The sequence below is a fragment of the Bombina bombina genome, chromosome 1, assembly GCF_027579735.1.
Source record: "Bombina bombina isolate aBomBom1 chromosome 1, aBomBom1.pri, whole genome shotgun sequence".
In the NCBI taxonomy this organism is placed as follows: Eukaryota; Metazoa; Chordata; class Amphibia; order Anura; family Bombinatoridae; genus Bombina; species Bombina bombina.
In genome coordinates this window covers 561,706,626-561,729,368 of record NC_069499.1, presented here as the reverse complement: position 1 = coordinate 561,729,368, position 22,743 = coordinate 561,706,626, and the positions used below count along the sequence as shown (strand labels likewise).

General features: G+C 39.1%; 1 protein-coding gene across 1 annotated transcript in view; it reads left to right on the top strand.

Moving 5' to 3' along the window:
• The window catches only part of LOC128645634 (potassium voltage-gated channel subfamily H member 8-like), a 1,117,245-nt gene that overhangs the window by 779,141 nt on the left and 315,361 nt on the right, over window positions 1–22,743 (top strand). The window contains exons 6-7 of the mRNA XM_053698756.1: window positions 10,564–10,721; window positions 12,162–12,354. Coding sequence (XP_053554731.1) covers window positions 10,564–10,721; window positions 12,162–12,354 — 351 coding nt within the window. The remainder of the gene's footprint in view (window positions 1–10,563; window positions 10,722–12,161; window positions 12,355–22,743) is intronic.

The following is a 22,743-nucleotide window of genomic DNA, read 5'->3' as shown; positions in this document are numbered from 1 at the left end:
AAGTGCAGAATGAAACATCTCTTTTATGCAGCCCCATTGATGTCTATGGGGAAAAAATTATCACCCTAACATAAACCCCAAGTCTTAACACCCCTAATCCGCCGCCCCAACATTGCCAGCACCTAAATAAAGTTATTAACCCCTAATCTGCCGCCCCGACATCGCAGACACCAATAAAAGTTATAAACTCCCTATTCCGCCGCTCACCGACATCGCTGCCACTATAATAAAGTTATTAACCCCTATTCTGCCGCTCCCCGACATCGCTGACACTATAATAAAGCTATTAACCCCTAATCCGCTGCTCCCCGACATTGCCCCCACTATAATAAAGTTATTAACCCCTAAACCTCCGGCCCCCACATCACCGCTACTAAATAAACCTATTAACCCCTAAACGGCTAGCCCCCCCCACATAGCAAAACACTTAATTAAACTATTAACCCCTAAACCTAACACCCCCTAACTTTAAATTAAAATTACGATATAACTATCTTAAAATAAATAAAAAGTTACCTGTGAAATAAAAAAATAAGTATAAACTATAAATTAACCAAACATAACTATTCTAATAAAATTAAAAAAAACTACCAATTAAAAAATCTAAATTACAAATTTAAAAAACCTATCACTACTAAAAATAATTAAAAATCTAAAATTACAAAAAATAATAAACACTAAATTACGAAAAATAAAAACACTAAGCTTACAAAAAATAATAAACGAAATTATCAAAAATAATAACAATTACATTTAATCTAATAGCCCTATAAAAATAAAAAGCCCCCCCAAATTAAAAACACCCCCTAGCCTACAATAAACTACCATTAGCCCTTAAAAGGGCCTTTTGTAGGGCATTGCTCTAAGTTAAACAGCTCTTTTACCTGTAAAAAAATGCAAAGCCCCCCCAACAGTAAAACCCACCTCCCAACCAACCCCCCAAAATAAAAAAACTAATTCTAAAAAAACCTAAGCTAACCATTTGTATGGGCATTGCCCTTAAAAGGGGCATTCAGCTCTTTTTCATTGCCCTTAAAAGGGCATTCAGCTCTTTTAAAAAAGCCTAAAGCCTTAATCTAAAAAAAAACACCCCAAAAAACTGAAAAAAAAAACCTAACACTAACCCCAGAATATATACTCACGGCTCCTGAAGTCATCCAGGCGGCGAGAAGTCTTCATCCAGGCGGCGATATCTTCCTCCATCCCAGGGGCATCTTCTATCTTCATCCTGGCGGCGCAGAGCGGAGCCATCCTGGAAGCCGAAGAAATCCTGCGCGGAGCATCCTCATACAGTCACTACCGTACACTGAAGTTGAATGCAAGGTAGCTAATTTCAAAATCAGCCATTAGGATTTCAGTAGCTCTCATCCTATTGGCTGTTTTGAACGGCCAATAGGATTTCAGAAGCTCACATCCTATTGGCTGATTTGAATTTGAAGAATCAAATCAGCTAATAGGAATGCTAGGTACGCCATTTTGAAATGGCTACCTTGCATTCAACTTCAGTGTACAGTGGTGACCGTATGAAGAGGACGCTTTGCGCAGATTGTCTTCGGCTTCCAGTATAGCTCCGTTCTGTGCCGCTGGCATGAAGATACAAGACACCCCTGGGATGGATGAAGATATTGCCGCCTGGAGAAAGACTTCTCGCCACCTGGATGGAGATGGAAGTCTGGACTTCAGGAATGGTGAGTAGATATTCTGGGGTTAGTGTTAGGTTTTATTTTCATTTTTGGGGTGTTTTATTTTTAGATTAGGGCTTTGGGCTATTTTTAAAAGAGCTGAATGCTCTTTTAAGGGCAATGAAAAAGAGCTGAATGCCCTTTTAAGGGCAATGCCCATACAAATGCCCCTTTAGAGGCAATGGGTAGCTTAGTTTTTTTTTAGAGTTAGGTTTTTTTATTTTGGGGGGTTGGTTGGGTGGTGGGTTTTACTGTTGGGGGGACTTTGTATTTTTTTATAGGTAAAAGAGCTGTTTAACTTAGGACAATGCCCTACAAAAGGCCATTTTAAGGGCTATTGTTAGTTTATTGTAGGCTAGGGGGTGTTTTTATTTTGGGGGGTGTTTTTATTTTTTATAGGGCTATTAGATTAGGTGTAATTGTTTTCTTTCTAATGACACGGTGAGTCCACGGATCATCATCAATTACTGTTGGGAATATCACTCCTGGCCAGCAGGAGTAGGCAAAGAGCACCACTGCAAAGCTGTTAAATATCACTCCCCTACCCACAATCACCCAGTCATTCTCTTTGCTTGTAGTGCAAGGAGGAGGTGAAGTCTAGGTGTCTGATGAGAAGTTTTCTTTAATCAATCAATCAATCAATCAATTTTTTTAGCAGAGTAAGCTTTGCTATTTTCTGGGGTCTAGCCTAGTCCACATCAGTCTCTTCAGTGGGTCAGTGGTGGCTTTTGAGCACTTGAGAAATTGTGAGGTACAATCCTCACTGCATTTTCTCAAGAATCTGCTGCCCTAACTAGAAAACCTGAGTAGGTTTACTCAGTTTTTCTCTCTTCACAGGTCCATGTGAGGTGCTGCACCCTCTGAAACCAGGTGAGCTGTCCTACTGCCAAACAGCACTTTCAGGTAAGTGCCATTTTAATTTTCTTTTGCAAGGAGATTGCTGGCACTTGTTACAGCTAAAAGCTGCTTATTTAATATGGGACTTTATTAAACCTTCATGTTTGTGGTTTCTTTTAGGCAGTTTGGGCATTAAGACTGTGAGGTGATTTATGGTGGCTCAGTGTGTTATAGTAGTTTTTATACTTTTGGTCATGAAGATTACTGTTGAAAGCCATTTTTCCAGCAGTTAGGGCTCTGTAACCGCTCTGTATTTGAAAAGGGGATTGTTTCTTCTGTGAGGGAAGTCACTCTGTGAGCTGCAGGGCAGGTAGGCACCTCAGTAAAGCTACTGAGGTGTATAGGTAGCCTGAGCTCTATTTGGTTTGTTGCGCTAACACACATTTCTATTTAAAGACACAGTACCCATTTATTTATTTTTTTCAAATAAAGAATTTTTACACTTTATCCTTATTTATTACATAAGATGGGTTTTCAAACCATTATCCCAGGCGAAGTTGCTGCTTGTCAGTTATGTTTTGATGCTCAGGTGGAACCCCCAGTTCCTTTTTGTTCCTCATGCATTTTTTCAAAGTTTCTGGGGGCTCTTTTAGCTGTGCTTCAATCTCGGGGCATTGCAGTGGCACCTTATCTGGACGACATTCTGGTTCAGGCGCCATCTTTTCAACAAGCAGAATCTTATACGGAGATCTTGTTGTCTTTTCTTCAATCCCACGGATAGAAGGTAAATCGGGAAAAAAGTTCTCTGGTTCCATCTACAAGGGTCGTATTTTTGGGGACCATAATAGACTCCCTGTTAATGAAGATTTTTCTGATGGAGGCCAGAAAATGAAAGATTTTCTACTCTTGTTTTGTCCTTCAGTCCTCTCCACGGCCATCAGTGGCTTAATGTATGGACGTAATCGGTCTGATTGTGGCTTCCATGGACATCATTACATGTGTTCGGTTCCATCTCAGACCTCTGCAGTTATGCATGCTCAGACAATGGAACAGGGACTATATGGACTTGTCTCCGTGTGTAGATCTAGATCAGGCCTCAATAGACTCTCTTCCATTGTGGCTTTCTCAGGATCATCTCTCCGAGGATACTTGCTTCTGCAGACCCTCCTGGGTGATTGTGATCACGGATGCCAGCCTTCTAGGTTGGGGAGTAGTATGGGGCTTGTTGAAGGCTCAGGGCTTATGGACCCAGGAGGAGTCAGTCCTGCCCATAAACATCTTGGAGCTGAGAGCAATCTTCAGTGCTCTTCTGGCCTGGCCTCAGTTAGCCTTAGCCCGGTTTATCAGATTCTAGTCGGACAACATAACCTCGGTGGCCTACATCCACCACCAGGGGGGAACTCGTAGTTCCTTGGCCATGACAGAGGTGGCCCAAATTATTCAGTGGGCGGAGACCCACAACTGCTGTCTTTCTGCGATATACATCCCAGGAGTGGACAATTGGGAAGTGGCTTTTCTAAACAGACAGACTTTTAATCCCGGGGAGTGGGAACTTCATTCGGATGTTTTCCAGCTTGACCCTCAAGTGGGGGCAGCCGTAGTTGGATCTCATGGTTTGTCTTCAGAATGCCAAACTTCCAAGATACTACTCGAGGTCAAGAGATCCGCAGGCATTTCTGATCGTTGCTCTGGCAGTTCCTTGGAACTTCAGTCTAGCATACCTGTTTTCTCCGTTTGCTCTCCTTCCAAGAGTCATTGCTCGAATCAAGCAGGAGAGGGCATCTGTAATTTTCATAGCCCCGGCGTGGCCTCGCAGGATTCGGTATGTCATCCTTTCCACCTTGGAGACTGCCTCTGAGGAAGGACCTTCTACTTCAGGGTCCCTTCCTTCATCCAAATCTTGTTTCTCTGAAGCTGACTGCTTGGAGATTGAATGCTTAGTTTTATCTAAGCGTGGATTTTCAGAGTTGGTCATTGAGACCTTGATTCAGGCTTGTATTGGTGTGAATCCAAAGGATTCAAAGGATCCAAAGGATACTCTTGGAGTAGAGTAAGGATTCCTAGGATTTTGTCCTTTCTCTAGGATGGTCTGGAGAAGGGTTTGTCGACAAGTAATCTAAAGGGTCAGATTTCAGCGGATGTGCCAGATGTGCAATCATTTTGTCAGGCCTTGGTCAGAATTGGTCCTGTGTTTAAACCTGTTACTCCTCCATGGAGTCTTAACCTTTTTCTTAAAGTTTTACAACAGGCTCCGTTTGAGCCTATGGCCTCTATTTAACAATGTCTGCCGGACCTGATCCGACAGTGCAGATCAGGTCCACCATACCTCGCTGAATGCGGAGAGAAATATGCTCTCCGTATTCAGCATTGCACCAGCAGCTCACAAGAGCTGCTGGTGCAACACTGCCCCCCTGCAGACTCTCGGCCAATGGGCCCCAGCAGGGAGGCGTCAATCAACCCGATCATACTCGATCGGGTTGATTTCCGGCGATGTCTGTCCGCCTGCTCAGAGCAGGCGGACAGGTTTTGGAACAGCGGTCTTTGTGACCGCTGCTTCATAACTGCTGTTTCTGGCGAGTCTGAAGGCTCACCAGAAACACGTGCCCAGAAGCTCACTACGGAGCTTGTTAAATGGGCGCCTATGCATTCTTTAGATATTAAGATGTTATCTTGGAAAGTTTTGTTTCTTGTTGCTATTTCCTCTGCTTGTAGAGAGTTTCTGAACTATCTGCTTTACAGTGTGATTCCCCTTATCTTATATTTCACTCTGATAAGGTGGTTCTGCGTACTATGTTTGGTTTCTTGCCCAAGATTGTTTCAGACAAGAATATTAATCAGGAAATCGTTGTACCTTCTTTGTGTCCTAATCCTTCTCACAAAGAACGCTTGTTACATAATCTGGTTGTTGTGCGAGCGCTAAAATTTTATTTGCAGGCAACTAAGGACTTTTGTCAGTCTTCTGCATTGTTTGTTTGCTTTTCTGGGAAACGCAAGGGTCAGAAAGCTACGGCTACTTCACTTTCCCTTTGGCTGAAGAGCGTTATTCACTTGGCATATGAGACTGCTGGACAGCAACCTCCTGAGAAAATTACAGCTCATTCCACAAGGGCTGTTTCTTCTTCCTGGGCCTTCAAAAATGAAGCTTCTGTGGAACAGATTTGCAAGGCTACAACTTGGTCATCTTTGCACACCTTTTCCAAATTCTATGAATTCAATACTTTTGCCTCGGCTGAGGCCTCATTTGGGAGAAAGGTTCTTCAAGCAGTGGTGCCTTCTGTTTAGGTTCCTGTCTTGTCCCTCCCTTATCATCTGTGTCCTCTGGCTTGGGTATTGGTTCCCAACAGTAATTGATGATGATCCGTGGACTCACCGTGTCATTAGAAAGAAAACTAAATTCATGCTTACCTGATAAATTTCTTTTTTTCTTGAGTCCACGGCCTGCCCTGTATTCAGACAGTTTCTTTTTATATAAACCTCAGGCACCTCTGCACCTTGTGTTACTTCCTTGCTCTCCTTTCCCTTTGGTCGAATGACTGGGGGATTGTGGGTAGGGGAGTGATATTTAACAGCTTTGCTGTGGTGCTCTTTGCCTCTTCCTGCTGGCCAGGATTGATATTCCCAACAGTAATTGATGATGATCCGTGGACTCACCGTGTCAAGAAAGAAAGAAATTTATCAGGTAAGCATACATTTCATTTTTATTTTTGATAATTTTGTTTATTATTTTTTGTAAGCTTACACCTAGATTACGAGTCTTGCGTTAGGGTTAAAAAGCAGCGTTAAGAGGTCCTAACGCTGCTTTTTTCCTAACGCTGGTATTACGAGTCTTGAAATGACAGGCTCACCGCTCACTTTTTTGGGCAGACTCGTTATTACCGCAAATCCACTTACGTAAATTGCGTATCCTACATTTTCAATGGGACTTGCATAACGCCGGTATTACGAGTCTGCAAAAAAGTGAGCGGTACAGCCTCTCCTGTCGACTGGTACAGCATTTAAAAGTCAGTAGTTAAGAGTTTTATGGGCTAACGCCGTAACATAAATCTCTTAACTAAAGTGCTAAAAAGTACACTAACACCCATAAACTACCTATTAACCCCTAAACCAAGCCCCCCCCCCCCCCACATTGCAAACACTAAAAAAAATTAACCCCTAATCTGCCAAACCGGACATCGCCGCCACTATAAAATATTTATTAACCCCTAAACCGCCGCCCCCCCGCATCGCAAACACTAGTTTAATTTTATTAACCCCTAATCTGCCGTCCCTAACATCGCTGACACCTACCTACATTTATTAACCCCTAATCTGCCGCCCCCAACGTCGCCGCAACTATATTAAATGTATTAAGCCCTAAATCTAAGTCTAACCCTAACACCCCCCTAACTTAAATATAATTTAAATAAATCTAAATAAAATTACTATCATCCTCTAAATTATTTCTATTTAAAACTAAATACTTACCTATAAAATTAACCCTAAGATAGCTACAATATAACTAATAGTTACATTGTAGTTAGCTTAGGGATTTTTTTATTTTACAGGCAACTTTGTATTTATTTTAACTAGGTACAATAGTTATTAAATAGTTATTAACTATTTAATAGCTACCTAGTTAAAATAAATTCAAATTTACCTGTAAAATAAATCCTACCCTAAGTTACAATTACACCTAACACTACACTATAATTAAATTAATTACCTAAACTAACTACAATTAAATACAATTGAAACAAATTATCTAAAGTATGAAAAAAACAAAAACACTAAATTACAGAATATAATAAAATAATTTAAAAAAATTTAAACTAATTACACCTAATATAACCCCCCTAATAAAATAAAAAAGCCCCCCAAAATAATAAAAATCCCTACCCTATACTAAATTAAAATAGCCCTTAAAAGGGCCTTTTGCGGGGCATTGCCCCAAAGTAATCAGCTCTATTACCTGTAAAAAAAAATACAATACCCCCCCAACATTAAAACCCACCACCCACACACCCAACCCTACTTTAAAATCCACCCAATACCCCCTTAATAAAACCTAACACTTTTTCTACCTTAATTCCGATTGGCTGATAGAATTCTATCAGCCAATCGGAATTCAAGGGACGCCATCTTGGATGACGTCATTTAAAGGAACCTTCATTCTTCAGTTGGACTTCGTTGGAAGAGGATGCTCCGCGTCGGATGTCTTGAAGATTGACCCGCTCCGCGCCGGATGGATGAAGATAGAAGATGCCGCCTGGATGAAGACTTCTGCCCGTCTGGAGGACCTCTTCTGGCCGGCTTCGATAAAGACTTCTGCCCGTCTGGAGGACCACTTTGCCCGGCTTTGTTGAGGACTTTGGCCTGGCTGGGTGAAGACTTCTCAGGGTAGGGTGATCTTCAAGGGTTTAGTGTTAGGTTTTATTAAGGGGGTATTGGGTGGGTTTAAGAGTAGGGTTGGGTGTGTGGGTGGTGGGTTTTCATGTTGGGGGGGTTTTGTATTTTTTTTACAGGTAATAGAGCTGATTACTTTGGGGCAATGCCCCACAAAAAGCTTTTTTAAGGGCTATTTGTAATTTAGTATAGGGTAGGGTTAGATTAGGTGTAATTAGTTTAAAAAAACTAATTATTTAATTATTTTCTGTAATTTAGTGGGGGGGGTTCGTACTTTAGATAATTTTTTTCAATTGTATTTAATTGTAGTTAGTTTAGGTAATTAATTTAATTATAGTGTAGTGCTAGGTGTAATTGTAACTTAGGTTAGGATTTATTTTACAGGTAAATTTGAATTTATTTTAACTAGGTAGCTATTAAATAATTAATAACTATTGTACCTAGTTAAAATAAATACAAAGTTGCCTGTAAAATAAAATAATAACCCTAAGATTATTAGTTATATTGTAGCTATCTTAGGGTTTATTTTATAGGTAAGTATTTAGTTTTAAATAGGAATATATTAGTTAATGATAGTTATTTTATTTAGATTTATTTAAATTATATTTAAGTTAGGGGGGGTGTTAGGGTTAGACTTATATTTAGGGGTTAATACATTTAATATAGAGGCAGCGACTTTGGGGGCGGAAGATTAGGGGTTAATAAGTGTAGGTAGGTGGCGGCAGTGTCCGGAGCGGCAGATTAGGGGTTAATAATATAATGCAGGTGTCGGCGATGTCGGGGGCGGCAGATTAGGGGTTAATAAGTGTAAGATTAGGGGTGTTTAGACTCGGGTTCATGTTAGGGTGTTAGGAATCAATGGGGCTGCGTTAGGAGCTTTACGCTGCTTTTTTGCAGGTGTTAGGTTTTTTTTCAGCCATCTCTCCCCCATTGATTCCTATGGGGAAATCGTGCACGAGCACGTTTTACCAGCTTACTGCTAACGTAAGCAGCACTGGTATTGAGGTGAGAGGTGGAGCTAAATTTTGCTCTCCGCTCACTTTTTTGCGGCTAATGCCGGGTTTCTAAAGATCCGTAATACCAGCGTTACTGTAGGTGAGCGGTAAGGAAAAAATGCTCGTTAGCACCGCACAGCCTTACCGACAAAACTCGTAATCTAGTCGTTAGTGTTTTTTATTTTTCGTAATTCAGTGTTTATTATTTTTTGTAATTTTAGATTTTTTAATTTTTTTTCGTAGTGTTAGGTTTTTATAAATTTGTAATTAAGATTTTTTAATTGGTAGTTTTTTTTTTTATTATTAGAATAGTTATGTTAGGTTAATTTATAGTTTAAACTTAGTTTTTTTTTATTTCACAGGTAAGTTTTTATTTATTTTAAGATAGTTATATTGTAATTTTAATTTAAAAGTTAGGGGGGGTGTTAGGTTTAGGGGTTAATAGTTTAATTTAGTGTTTTGCAATGTGGGGGGGGGCTGGTGGTTTAGGGGATAATAGATTTATTTAGTGGCGGCAATGTGGGATGCCGGAGGTTTAGGGGTTAATAACTTTATTATAGGTGCTAGCGATGTCGGATTAGGGGTTAATACGTTTTAAATAGTGTTTGCGATGCAGGAGGGCAACGGTTTAGGGGTTAATAGGTAGTTTATGGGTGTAACAGTTTAGTTATGAGTTTTGTGAAACATTTTTGTTGCACAAAATACATAACTACTGCTCTCAGATGGTGATATGGATCGTGTCAGTATATGCTGTAACGCAAGCATTTTAGCCTGACCACACAACCTGTAATACCGGTGCTATGAAAATCCCGCGCAAAAACATCAATTTTTTTTAGTGCAGAATGGACGTTGCGTTACAGGCTAGAATGTTTGCGGTATAGAATTACCACAACGACTCATAATATGCGTTACTGGCCATTACGCTTGTACTGCCATTTTTTCAGCATTAAAAGCCATAATGCAAAACTCATAATCTACCTGTTAGTTTTTTAAGAAAGATTCCCTTTTTTGTGTTTCATTCTGAGATTCATGCAGAAGCTGATCAATGTGTTCTATTTTACCAGAATATATAGATTTCTATTAAAATCCAACCACATTATAATTTATTTCAAATTCTTCCACAAACAAATAAGATCCCTGCTGATTTGTCCTTTTAGATTTTCAGAGTAAGATTTGAATAAGCCCTGAGCAGACATTCATTCACAAAAGATGCTATACCTAAATATTCAAGGGCAGCGTGAAACCAAGCTGCAAAGTGTCCTGGGGAGGAAAAAGCATTGAAGATGTTCCAGTTATTATTTAGCAACGAGCAAGTGGCAGTGACTGTATCTCATTTATAGACATCTCGTTAATTATGTATTTGTGAGAGCTGCAATTTTAGAAATCAGTGGGAGAAAAAGAATAACTTTGTGAAAGAGAAAGTATCACATATTTATGGATATTTAACTCATATTATTTAGTCATTGTTGGAAATAAATAACAAACAATATCGACTTCAGATGTCCTCCTAGCATAAGCTCCATCTAATACATTTGGAAATTTGGGACCCTGGATATTAGAAGGACAATAAATATGTTGACATTTGCATGTGGATAATACGTTTATTCTTATGTTCTTTTTTTTTTTTTTGCTCGCTCATCCATCTAATCCTTCTCTTCTTTCCCCAGATATTCTATTAAATTTTCGAACAACGTATGTGAGCAAGTCTGGCCAGGTGGTATATGACCCCAGATCTATCTGTGTGCACTATGCAACTACATGGTTCTTTGTGGACCTCATTGCTGCCCTTCCCTTTGATCTCCTCTATGCATTTAGTGTCAATGTGGTAAGTGGAGAGTTTTTCACTTGTGGTTTTTGTTTGATATATCCGTATTTAATATTGCTTATATATAGAACAAAGATGCATACAAGGGCATCTGGAAAATGGACAGTTCACTAACTTCCTTCTGACTGCACAGCCTAACATATAATTGTTTTTATGTGCCATTCTATAGTGAAATCAGTCATGTCTGTTTTTTTGCTCAACAGGCACAGTAGCTAAAGAACTACTACAATGTGCAACATTAGATCACATAATTACATATGATACATTCTCAAACTGGCATTTATATTGCCCATAGATCATAACCCAACAGTTACAAAAACAATTTTCCTATTTTAATCTGTTATTGCCATTTACTAAAGTTGTTAGATATGCCACATTGTACTGAATAAACGTTCTTTCAGCTGTAGAGACCCATTCACAGATGAATGTGTCCGAACCAGTACATAGGCCGACAACACATGCACATTTAAAAAGAACTACAATCATGGGATGGAAATAGGAGCAACAAGAGACATGATTAGTGACTTCAGCAAATATATTTCTTGTTACTCTAGTTCGGGATGTAAACTTGACACGTTTTAAAATCAGATCCGGAATCTAAGCAATATTTTAGATGTACTTTAATTGTACACTTCTAATAAAGATGTGCTGTAACTTACTTTTAATCTAGCCATGCCATTCTAATATCCGGTCGCCCACTTCAAATCTCATTTTTTTGTGAGCTAGTGGTTTAAACTGTTCTCCAATTGGCGCTCTAGCCATATGGCACTTTTTTGTACCTAGGGTGCCGATTGGAGAACAGTTCAAAACGTTAGCTCACAAAAAATATTAGAATGGCACGGAGTGCAGAGTATTAGAATGGCACGACTAGATTAAAAAGTAAGTTACAGTGCATCATTATTATAAGTGATCAATTAAAGCCCATCTAAAATATTGCTTAGATTCCGTACCTGATTTTAAATCATGTCGTTTGTGATCACTTTAACAATAATACATGGTTTATGTGGTGTTTCCCTTTCAGTGTTTCTTTTTTTTGCTATTATTTAACACTCTTGCTACTTAAGAATACAAAGTAATTGTAAACTTTACACCTTATGATAACTAATTATTCATTGTGACCATGAGGCATTAACACAGTTTATGTAGTGAAACACGGAGATGGTGATCACTGTTATCCACAATTTCCATATTCATAGGATAATAAAAAGGGCATGTCAGAAGTAAACCAGGGTTTCTGGGATCTGGCTGCATCTCATATTATTGCTGTTTTTGGTGTATCACAGCAGGTCTATATACAACTGACATCTATGGTTGTGTACAAAATAACATTACTTTTGTAATCTTATAAAGGATATCGCAATATATATATATATATAAATTGCAAGGTGCCAGTGGAACTTTTTGTGTCAGAAATGGTTTGATATTTTGATATTCCAGCAGTATTTTGGGGTTCACCTATTGAAGACTGTTCGTCTGCTCCGACTCCTTCGTTTGTTGCAGAAGCTCGACCGTTACTCACAATACAGTGCTGTAGTGCTGACCCTACTAATGTCCATGTTTGCCCTGCTTGCTCACTGGATGGCGTGTGTTTGGTACGTCATAGGACAGAAAGAGATTGAGGTTAATGAGATTGGTGAGTATTATCATGGCAAAATACATAAACACTCACATCATGTTTTTATTATAAACAGAAACTATTTATAATGGAGAAGTTTGCTTAGGAAGGCAAGTTTTCCATGTTAACAACTTAATCTGTTTATTGTCCTTACTACTGTGCATTATGCCATGCATGCTGCTTGCTTTGGTGATGTTGCTGTGGAAGCTCACATCATTAGACCTATCATAAATGTGCTCACACTGCAAGTGATATCATGTGACATCAGCGCTTTCTGTTTTATATTTGTGCGGACTTGCTTACTGCCCCTTATGTTCACATTACATCAAACATTGACTGATGCGCCATTTGCTAGACTGTTCCAGCTATCTAATTCATTGCATTTTCTGATGGCTTCACTTGTAATAGACAAGCCAAGTTGTCATTTTACAGTTTTGTAGAACTGGAAAATGTTTAATGTCAATAAGATGATGAATGCAAACAATTGACCAACTTCTGCGTGTCATACTATAAAGGAATAAAACGCTTAGGTATCGATAACAGGACTCAACCTCCCCATTTTATACTTTAACATGTTTTTTGTTTTCTGCAACTCTCTTTATTATGTTTTTTTCTCTTTTAATATCCATACGGCTAGATTTGGAGTTTTGTCGGTAACGACCCGAAAAACTAACGCCGGCTTTTTTCTGGCCGCACCATAAAAATAACTCTGGTATTGAGAGTCCACATAAAGGCTGCGTTAGGCTCCAAAAAAGGAGCGTAGAGCATTTTTAACGCAGCTTCAACTCTCGATACCAGAGTTGCTTACGCAAGTGGCCAGCCTCAAAAACGTGCTCGTGCACGATTCTCCCATAGGAAACAATGGGGCTGTTTGAGCTGAAAAAAAACCTAACACCTGCAAAAAAGCCGCGTTCAGCTCCTAACGCAGCCCCATTGTTTGCTATGCGGAAACACCTCCTACGTCTGCACCTAACACCCTAACATGTACCCCGAGTCTAAACACCCCTAACCTTACACTTATTAACCCCTAATCTGCCGCCCCCGCTATCGCTGACCCCTGCATATTATTATTAACCCCTAATCTGCCGCTCCGTAAACCGCCGCTACTTACATTATCCCTATGTACCCCTAATCTGCTGCCCTAACATCGCCGACCCCTATATTATATTTATTAACCCCTAATCTGCCCCCCACAACGTCGCCTCCACCTGCCTACACTTATTAACCCCTAATCTGCCGACCGGACCTGAGCGCTACTATAATAAAGTTATTAACCCCTAATCCGCCTCACTAACCCAATAATAAATAGTATTAACCCCTAATCTGCCCTCCCTAACATCGCCAACACCTAACTTCAATTATTAACCCCTAATCTGCCGACTGGAGCTCACCGCTATTCTAATAAATGTATTAACCCCTAAAGCTAAGTCTAACCCTAACACTAACACCCCCCTAAGTTAAATATAATTTACATCTAACGAAATTAATTAACTCTTATTAAATAAATTATTCCTATTTAAAGATACTTACCTGTAAAATAAATCCTAATATAGCTACAATATAAATTATAATTATATTATAGCTATTTTAGGATTTATATTTATTTTACAGGTAACTTTGTATTTATTTTAACCAGGTACAATAGCTATTAACCTCTTAAGGACATATGACGGAATTTTTCCGTCATAAAACAATTGAGCAAACTGAAAGCTGTGTCCTTAAAGGGTTAAATAGTTAAGAACTATTTAATAGCTAAAATAGTTAAAATAATTACAAAATTACCTGTAAAATAAATCCTAACCTAAGTTACAATTAAACCTAACACTACACTATCAATAAATTAATTAAATAAACTACCTACAATTACCTACAATTAACCTAACATTACACTATCAATAAATTAATTAAATACAATTCCTACAAATAAATACAATTAAATAAACTAGCTAAAGTACAAAAAATAAAAAAGAGCTAAGTTACAAAAAATAAAAAAATATTTACAAACATAATAAAAATATTACAACAATTTTAAACTAATTACACCTACTCTAAGCCCCCTAATAAAATAACAAAGCCCCCCAAAATAAAAAAATGCCCTACCCTATTCTATATTACTAAAGTTCAAAGCTCTTTTACCTTACCAGCCCTGAACAGGGCCCTTTGCGGGGCATGCCCCAAAGAATTCAGCTCTTTTGCCTGTAAAACAAAACATACAATACCCCCCCCCCAACATTACTACCCACCACCCACATACCCCTAATCTAACCCAAACCCCCCTTAAATAAACCTAACACTAAGCCCCTGAAGATCTTCCTACCTTATCTTCACCCTGCCAGGTTCACTGATCCGTCCTGAAGAGCTCCTCCGATGTCCTGATCCAAGCCCAAGCGGGGGGCTGAAGAGGTCCATGATCCGGCTGAAGTCTTCATCCAAGCGGGAGCTGAAGAGGTCCATGATCCGGATGAAGTCTTCATCCAAGCGGGAGCTGAAGAGGTCCATGATCCGGATGAAGTCTTCTATCAAAGGCATCTTCAATGTTCTTTCTTCCGGATCCATCTTGCAGACCTCCGACGCGGAACATCCTCTTCTTCCGACGCCTACTAGCCGAATGACGGTTCCTTTAAGGGACGTCATCCAAGATGGCGTCCCTCGAATTCCGATTGGCTGATAGGATTCTATCAGCCAATCGGAATTAAGGTAGGAATATTCTGATTGGCTGATGGAATCAGCCAATCAGAATCAAGTTCAATCCTATTGGCTGATCCAATCAGCCAATCAGATTGAGCTTGCATTCTATTGGCTGTTCCAATCAGCCAATAGAATGCGAGCTCAATCTGATTGGCTGATTGGATCAGCCAATCGGATTGAACTTGATTCTGATTGGCTGATTCCATCAGCCAATCAGAATATTCCTACCTTAATTCCGATTGGCTGATAGAATCCTATCAGCCAATCGGAATTCGAGGGACGCCATCTTGGATGACGTTCCTTAAAGGAACCGTCATTCGGCTAGTAGGCGTCGGGAGAAGAGGATGTTCCGCGTCGGAGGTCTGCAAGATGGATCCGGAAGAAAGAAGATTGAAGATGCCGTTGATAGAAGACTTCATCCGGATCATGGACCTCTTCAGCTCCCGCTTGGATGAAGACTTCATCCGGATCATGGACCTCTTCAGCTCCCGCTTGGATGAAGACTTCAGCCGGATCATGGACCTCTTCAGCCCCCCGCTTGGGCTTGGATCAGGACATCGGAGAAGCTCTTCAGGACGGATCGGTGAACCTGGCAGGGTGAAGATAAGGTAGGAAGATCTTCAGGGGCTTAGTGTTAGGTTTATTTAAGGGGGGTTTGGGTTAGATTAGGGGTATGTGGGTGGTGGGTTGTAATGTTGGGGGGGGTATTGTATGTTTTTTTTTACAGGCAAAAGAGCTGAATTCTTTGGGGCATGCCCCGCAAAGGGCCCTGTTCAGGGCTGGTAAGGTAAAAGAGCTTTGAACTTTAGTAATATAGAATAGGGTAGGGCATTTTTTTATTTTGGGGGGGCTTTGTTATTTTATTAGGGGCTTAGAGTAGGTGTAATTAGTTTAAAATTGTTGTAATATTTTTCTTATGTTTGTAAATATTTTTTTATTTTTTGTAACTTAGTTCTTTTTTATTTTTTGTACTTTAGCTAGTTTATTTAATTGTATTTATTTGTAGGAATTGTATTTAATTAATTTATTGATAGTGTAGTGTTAGGTTAATTGTAGGTAATTGTAGGTAGTTTATTTAATTAATTTATTGATAGTGTAGTGTTAGGTTTAATTGTAACTTAGGTTAGGATTTATTTTACAGGTAATTTTGTAATTATTTTAACTATTTTAGCTATTAAATAGTTCTTAACTATTTAATAGCTATTGTACCTGGTTAAGATAAATACAAAGTTACCTGTAAAATAAATATAAATCCTAAAATAGCTATAATATAATTATAATTTATATTGTAGCTATATTAGGATTTATTTTACAGGTAAGTATTTATCTTTAAATAGGAATAATTTATTTAATAAGAGTTAATTAATTTCGTTAGATGTAAATTATATTTAATTTAGGGGGGTGTTAGTGTTAGGGTTAGACTTAGCTTTAGGGGTTAATACATTTATTAGAATAGCGGTGAGCTCCGGTCGGCAGATTAGGGGTTAATAAGTGTAGGCAGGTGGAGGCGACGTTGTGGGGGGCAGATTAGGGGTTAATAAATATAATATAGGGGTCGGCGGTGTTAGGGGCAGCAGATTAGGGGTACATAAGGATAACGTAGGTGGCGGCGCTTTGCGGTCGGCAGATTAGGGGTTAATAAGTGTAGGTAGGTGGAGGCGACTTTGTGGGGGGCAGGTTAGGGGTTAATAAATATAATACAGGGGTTGACGGTGTTAGGGGCAGCAGATTAGGGGTACATAAGTATAACGTAGGTGGCGGTCGGCAGATTAGGGGTTAACAAAAATTTAATTGAGTTGCGGCGATGTGGGTACATAGGTAGTTTATGGGTGTTAGTGTACTTTAGAGCACAGTAGTTAAGAGCTTTATAAACCGGCGTTAGCCCAGAAAGCTCTTAACTACTGACTTTTTTCCTGCGGCTGGAGTTTTGTCGTTAGATGTCTAACGCTCACTTCAGACACGACTCTAAATACCGGAGTTAGAAAGATCCCATTGAAAATATAGGATACGCAATTTACGTAAGGGGATCTGCGGTATGGAAAAGTTGCGGCTGAAAAGTGAGCGTTAGACCCTATTTTGAGTGACTCCAAATACCGGCGGTAGCCTAAAACCAGCGTTAGGAGCCTATAACGCTGGTTTTCACGGCTAACGCCAAACTCCAAATCTAGGCCTTAGATATTTATGTACTTAATATACTGAGAAGTGCTTGTTGCTCTGATATTCTTTATTTACTCAGCTCTTTTTGATTTGCTACCTGATAATGCAATTCAGATCATTCCACCCACGGCGCAATAAAGAGTCATCTATAAAATGTGGGCATTGTTGCTAGAATATCAAGCCCCTTTCTTCTTGTATCTCTCCCCTTATCTATTCTGGTCAACAGCTTGTGTATTTTTCATTTTCCCACTCCAGACTTAATCATATGTATAGTAACGTTTGTTGCTCTGATATGGTTTTGTTTGCATATCAGTAATGTGCTACTTGCTAGCATATATCTCAGTTATGGATGAATGTTTACAGGGATATGTAAACCAAACTTTTCTTTCATACTTTCCAAATTGCTTCTGTTATTAAATTTGCTTAATTCTCTTGGAATCCTTTGTTGAAGTAGCAACAATGCCCTCCCGGGAACAAGTTGAACACATTGGGTTTGACAATGAGAAGAGGCATATATGTGCAGCCACCAAGCAGCAGCTAGCTTCGAGAGAGCGTTGCTCCTTCTGAGCCTACTTAAGAATGTTTTCAACAAAAGATATGAAGAGAGTGAAGCAAATTAGAAAACAGAAGTGTAAATTGGAAAGTTTAATTTTTACTTTATGGTCCCTTTAAGCTTTATATACGGTGCTAAATTACATTTTCTAAAAGGGACGTTAAACACCTCTTGCTTTTTGTAAAAAAAAAAAAAAAAAAAAATGTGCCTTGCCCCACTTTTCTGAGAGAGACCAAAAAGCAAAATCTGTAATATAGGTTTTCAAAATGATGTACATTGCCTAAACTAGGTGTTGATTTTCAGCATTTGCAAGAATTTACTGTGTGGCCTCTCATGGGAGAGATGTTTTATCTTAATAAACATGAATGGTTTGCAGAGTACAGGGCACATCACTATCACAATTTCTGAGTTGTTTGCTGCAATGTAGTGATTGCGGTTGGATTATAAAATTAGATGTAAGGATAGACCAGCACTTTCATTTGAGACTAACATATGTGACTGCATGTCATGTGCGTCTGACTGTGTGTGCATGTGTGATAGCATGTCATGTGTGTCTGACTGTGTGTGCATGTGTGATAGCATGTCTTGTGTGTCTGACTGTGTGTGCATGTCTGAAAGCATGTCATGTGTGTCTGACTGTGTGTGCATGTGTGATAGCATGTCTTGTGTGTCTGACTGTGTGTGCATGTGTGATAGCATGTCATGTGTGTCTGACTGTGTGTGCATGTGTGATAGCATGTCATGTGTGTCTGACTGTGTGTGCATGTGTGAAAGCATGTCATGTGCGTCTGACTGTGTGTGCATGTGTGATAGCATGTCATGTGTGTCTGACTGTGCGTGCATGTGTGATAGCATGTCTTGTGAGTCTGACTGTGTGTGCATGTGTGAAAGCATGTCATAAGCGTCTGACTGTGTGTGCATGTGTGTTAGCATGTCATGTGTGTCTGACTGTGTGTGCATGTGTGATAGCATGTCTTGTGTGTCTGACTGTGTGTACATGTGTGAAAGCATGTCATGTGTGTCTGACTGTGTGTGCATGTGTGTTAGCATGTCATGTGTGTCTGACTGCATGTGCATGTGTGATAACATGTATTGTGTGTCTGACTGTGTGTGCATGTGTGATAGCATGTCATGTGTGTCTGACTGTGTGTGCATGTGTGATAGCATGTCATGTGTGTCTGACTGTGTGCATGTGTGATAGCATGTCATGTGTGTCTGACTGTGTGTGCATGTGTGATAGCATGTCTTGTGTGTCTGACTGTGTGCATGTGTGATAGCATGTCTTGTGTGTGTCTGACTGTGTGCATGTGTGATACCATGTCATGTGTGTCTGACTGTGTGCATGTGTGATAGCATGTCATGTGTGTCTGACTGTGTGTGCATGTATGATAGCATGTCTTGTGTGTCTGACTGTGTGTGCATGTGTGAAAACTTGTCATGTGTGTCTGACTGTGTTTGCATGTGTGAAAGCATGTCATGTGCGTCTGACTGTGTGTGCATGTGTGATAGCTTGTCATGTGTGTCTGACTGTGTGTGCATATGTGATAGCATGGCATGTGTGTCTGACTGTGTGCATGTGTGATAGCATGTCATGTGTGTCTGATTGTGTGTGCATGTGTGATAGCTTGTCATGTGTGTCTGACTGTGTGTGAATGTGTGATAGCTTGTCATGTGTGTCTGACTGTGTGTGCATGTGTGATAGCATGTCTTGTGTCATGTGTGTCTGACTGTGTGTGCATGTGTGTTAGCATGTCATGTGTGTCTGACTGTGTGTGCATGTGTGATAGTATGTATTGTGTGTCTGTGTGTGCATGTGAGTTAGCATGTCATGTGTGTCTGACTGTGTGCATGTGTGATAGCATGTCTTGTGTGTCTATGTGTGATAGCATGTCATGTGTGTATGTGTGATAGCATTTCATGTGTGTCTCACTGTGTGTGCATGTGTGATAGCATGTCATGTGTGTCTGACTGTGTGTGAATGTGTGATAGCATGTCATGTGTGTCTGACTGTGTGTGCATGTGTGATAGCATGTCATGTGTGTCTGACTGTGTGTGCATGTGTTATAGCATGTCTTGTGTGTCTGAGTCAGACTGTGTGTGCATGTGTGATAGCATGTCATGTGTGTCTGACTGTGTGTGCATGTGTGATAGCATGTCTTGTGTGTCTGACTGTGTATGCAGGTATGACATGATGTCATGTGTGTATGACAATATGTGCATGTGCGACTGCATGTTGTGTGTGTCTGACTGTATGTGCATGTGTGACTGTGTATCATGTGCCTGACTGTGTGTGTATGTACAATTGCATGTCATGTGTTTGCCTGATTGTGTGTACATGTATGATTAAATTTCATGTGTTTGCCTGATTGTGTTCATGTGAAACTGCATGTTATGTGTTTGATTGTGTGTGCATGTGTGACTGAATGTCATGTGTGTCTGTGTGCATCTGTGACTGAATGTCATGTGTGTCTGTGTGCATGTGTGACTGATGTCTGTGTGCATGTGTGACTGAATGTCACGTGGGTCTGTGTGCATGTGTGACTGAATGTCATGTGTTTGTGTGTGCATGTGTGACTGAATGTCATGTGTGTCTGTGTGCATGTGTGACTGAATGTCATGTGTGTCTGTGTGCATGTGTGACTTAATGTCATGTGTGTCTATGTGCATGTGTGACTGCATATACAATTATCCATATCACCATTGATGCAAGAAGTGAATTTTTTTATGCAATTATACAAAATGTGGGGAGGGGGATTGAAATTGCGGCTGTTTCTTGTCAAACAATAAAAACTCATCGATCCATGAGGATAATAGACTCCGCTTTCAATTTTGGGCAGTTTTACCTTTTAGATATCATATGGTAAATGATAACTATTTAAAGGGACATGAACCCCAATTTTTTATTTCATGATTCAGATAGAGAATACAATTTTAAAAATGTTTCCAATTTATTTCAATTATCAAATGTTCATTATTCTCATGATATTTTTTGCTAAAGAGATATTGTGATAGGTAGCGTGCACATGTCTGGTGCACATGATGACAGGAAATAATGCTGCCATCTAGTGCTCTTGCTAATGTATTACATTGTTGCAAAACTACTGCCATATAGTGCTGAAGACACGTGCACACTCCTGCATCACTCTCCCTGCTAGAATTAAACCAATCACACAGTTGAGACCTCACATTAGAGAGCTTATATTCTTTTAACGATGGATCACTTGACCCCCAACATACAGTATATGATTGAATAGAATTCACTTACTTTAGAGTTAAAAATGTGCTATATGTAATATTTATGTGATTACATTTATATTGCTATAGTTGTGAAATCTTATTTGTTTGCTCCTTTACTACATATCATCGTCCGTAGAATTATGCAGGCGGGGTGCTTATGTTCACAGTACACGTTGTAGGGAGTGGTAACTACTGGAAAATACTACCATTATCATTCATGACTGTCGAGCACATGACTACACTGTCGGAGCTATAGCAGTAGCTTCATTTTTAAGTAGTTCCTGAATAAAAGATGTTTCTGAGCAAAATGTATATATCGCTTTAAGTAATATTTTAACATCTTTCTAGCACGGTATAAATCAAAATTATAAATCACTAAATCAGTATCACAAGTTCTCCCAAGTTTTACACGTTATGTAACATGGCATCTGTTAAAGGGATACTGAACCCAAATTTTTTCTTTCATGATTCAGATAGAGCATGTAATTGTAAGCAACTTTCTAATTTACTTCTATAATCAATTTTTCTTCATTCTCTTGCAATCTTTATTTGAAAAGAAGGCATCTCAGCTAAGGAGCCAGCAAATTGTGGGTTCAGAACCATGGACAGCACTTGTTTAAAGGTGCTGTCCAATCAGCAAGGACAACCCAGGTTGTTCACCTAAAATGGGCCGGCATCTAAACTTACATTCTTGCTTTTCAAATAAACATAACAAGAAAATGAAGACAATTTGATAATAGGAGTAAATTAGAAAGTTGCTTAACATTGCATGCTCTATCTGAATCACAAAATACATTTTTTGGCTACAGTGTCCTTTTAAGTGTCATGCGATCTTGCAGAATTATATGTTCTCAGCTGTTGTTACTATGTGCAATCATGGCATTTTTACTGTCCCAATTATTTGTAAAATAAGTATGAACAGTTTCAAACAAATCACAGTGACAGCCTAATTTAAAAAAAAAAAAAAAAAAAAATGTTGGTGTTTTGAAAGATCTTTAAATCCAATTTTATAGTTTCAAAAAAGCATATTATACTGTATTCCTGTAATAATTTATTAATCGCTGTATATAAAATGTATTCAATCATGTGGGGCACTGAACATTTGCTCTGGAAAAGCATATCCTCTGAGATCTCGCAACCCAATATAAAGTCAATAATGGTTTAGTATTTTATGGCCTGACTGTGGCTTCACATGAAAGGTAGAACAAAGTCACAAATTAGAAATGAAATAAAAAAGAGCCAGAGATCTGAATTATTGGCGCTGATAATCCCATTTCCTAATAACCTAGCAGCTATCGCTGCAACACACATAGCTGCATTGCATTTTCTAATTATGCCAGACCTGTCTTCAAAAAGCAGAAGAAAGCAGAATCTGTTGCGTTTGATGGTTCTAAGTGAAGGCACATCATAGGCCAGCAATGTGCAGACATGTGCAACAGAAGAGCACTGATATTTGCAGTATGTAAATTATGTTGATTTTTCATCATAGAGATTTCAACCCTAAAGAATATAAGATAACCATTTAAAAGATCATCAAATGTCCATGTTTATTGTGAGAGCGTTAGTCTGTTGCGGGTTACAGTAATCATGTTGGATAACTTAGATGCATTAAAGCCTGAAAACTACATTTATTTCCCAAAATAATATATTTCTATTGGGCCATGTCAATTTAATTATAAATATTTAATTTACCACATATCAAGCCTTAATTTAACCTTAATTCATTTATTTCTAGAGCATTTTGATGCATTTTCAAAAGCACAGTAGCAAGT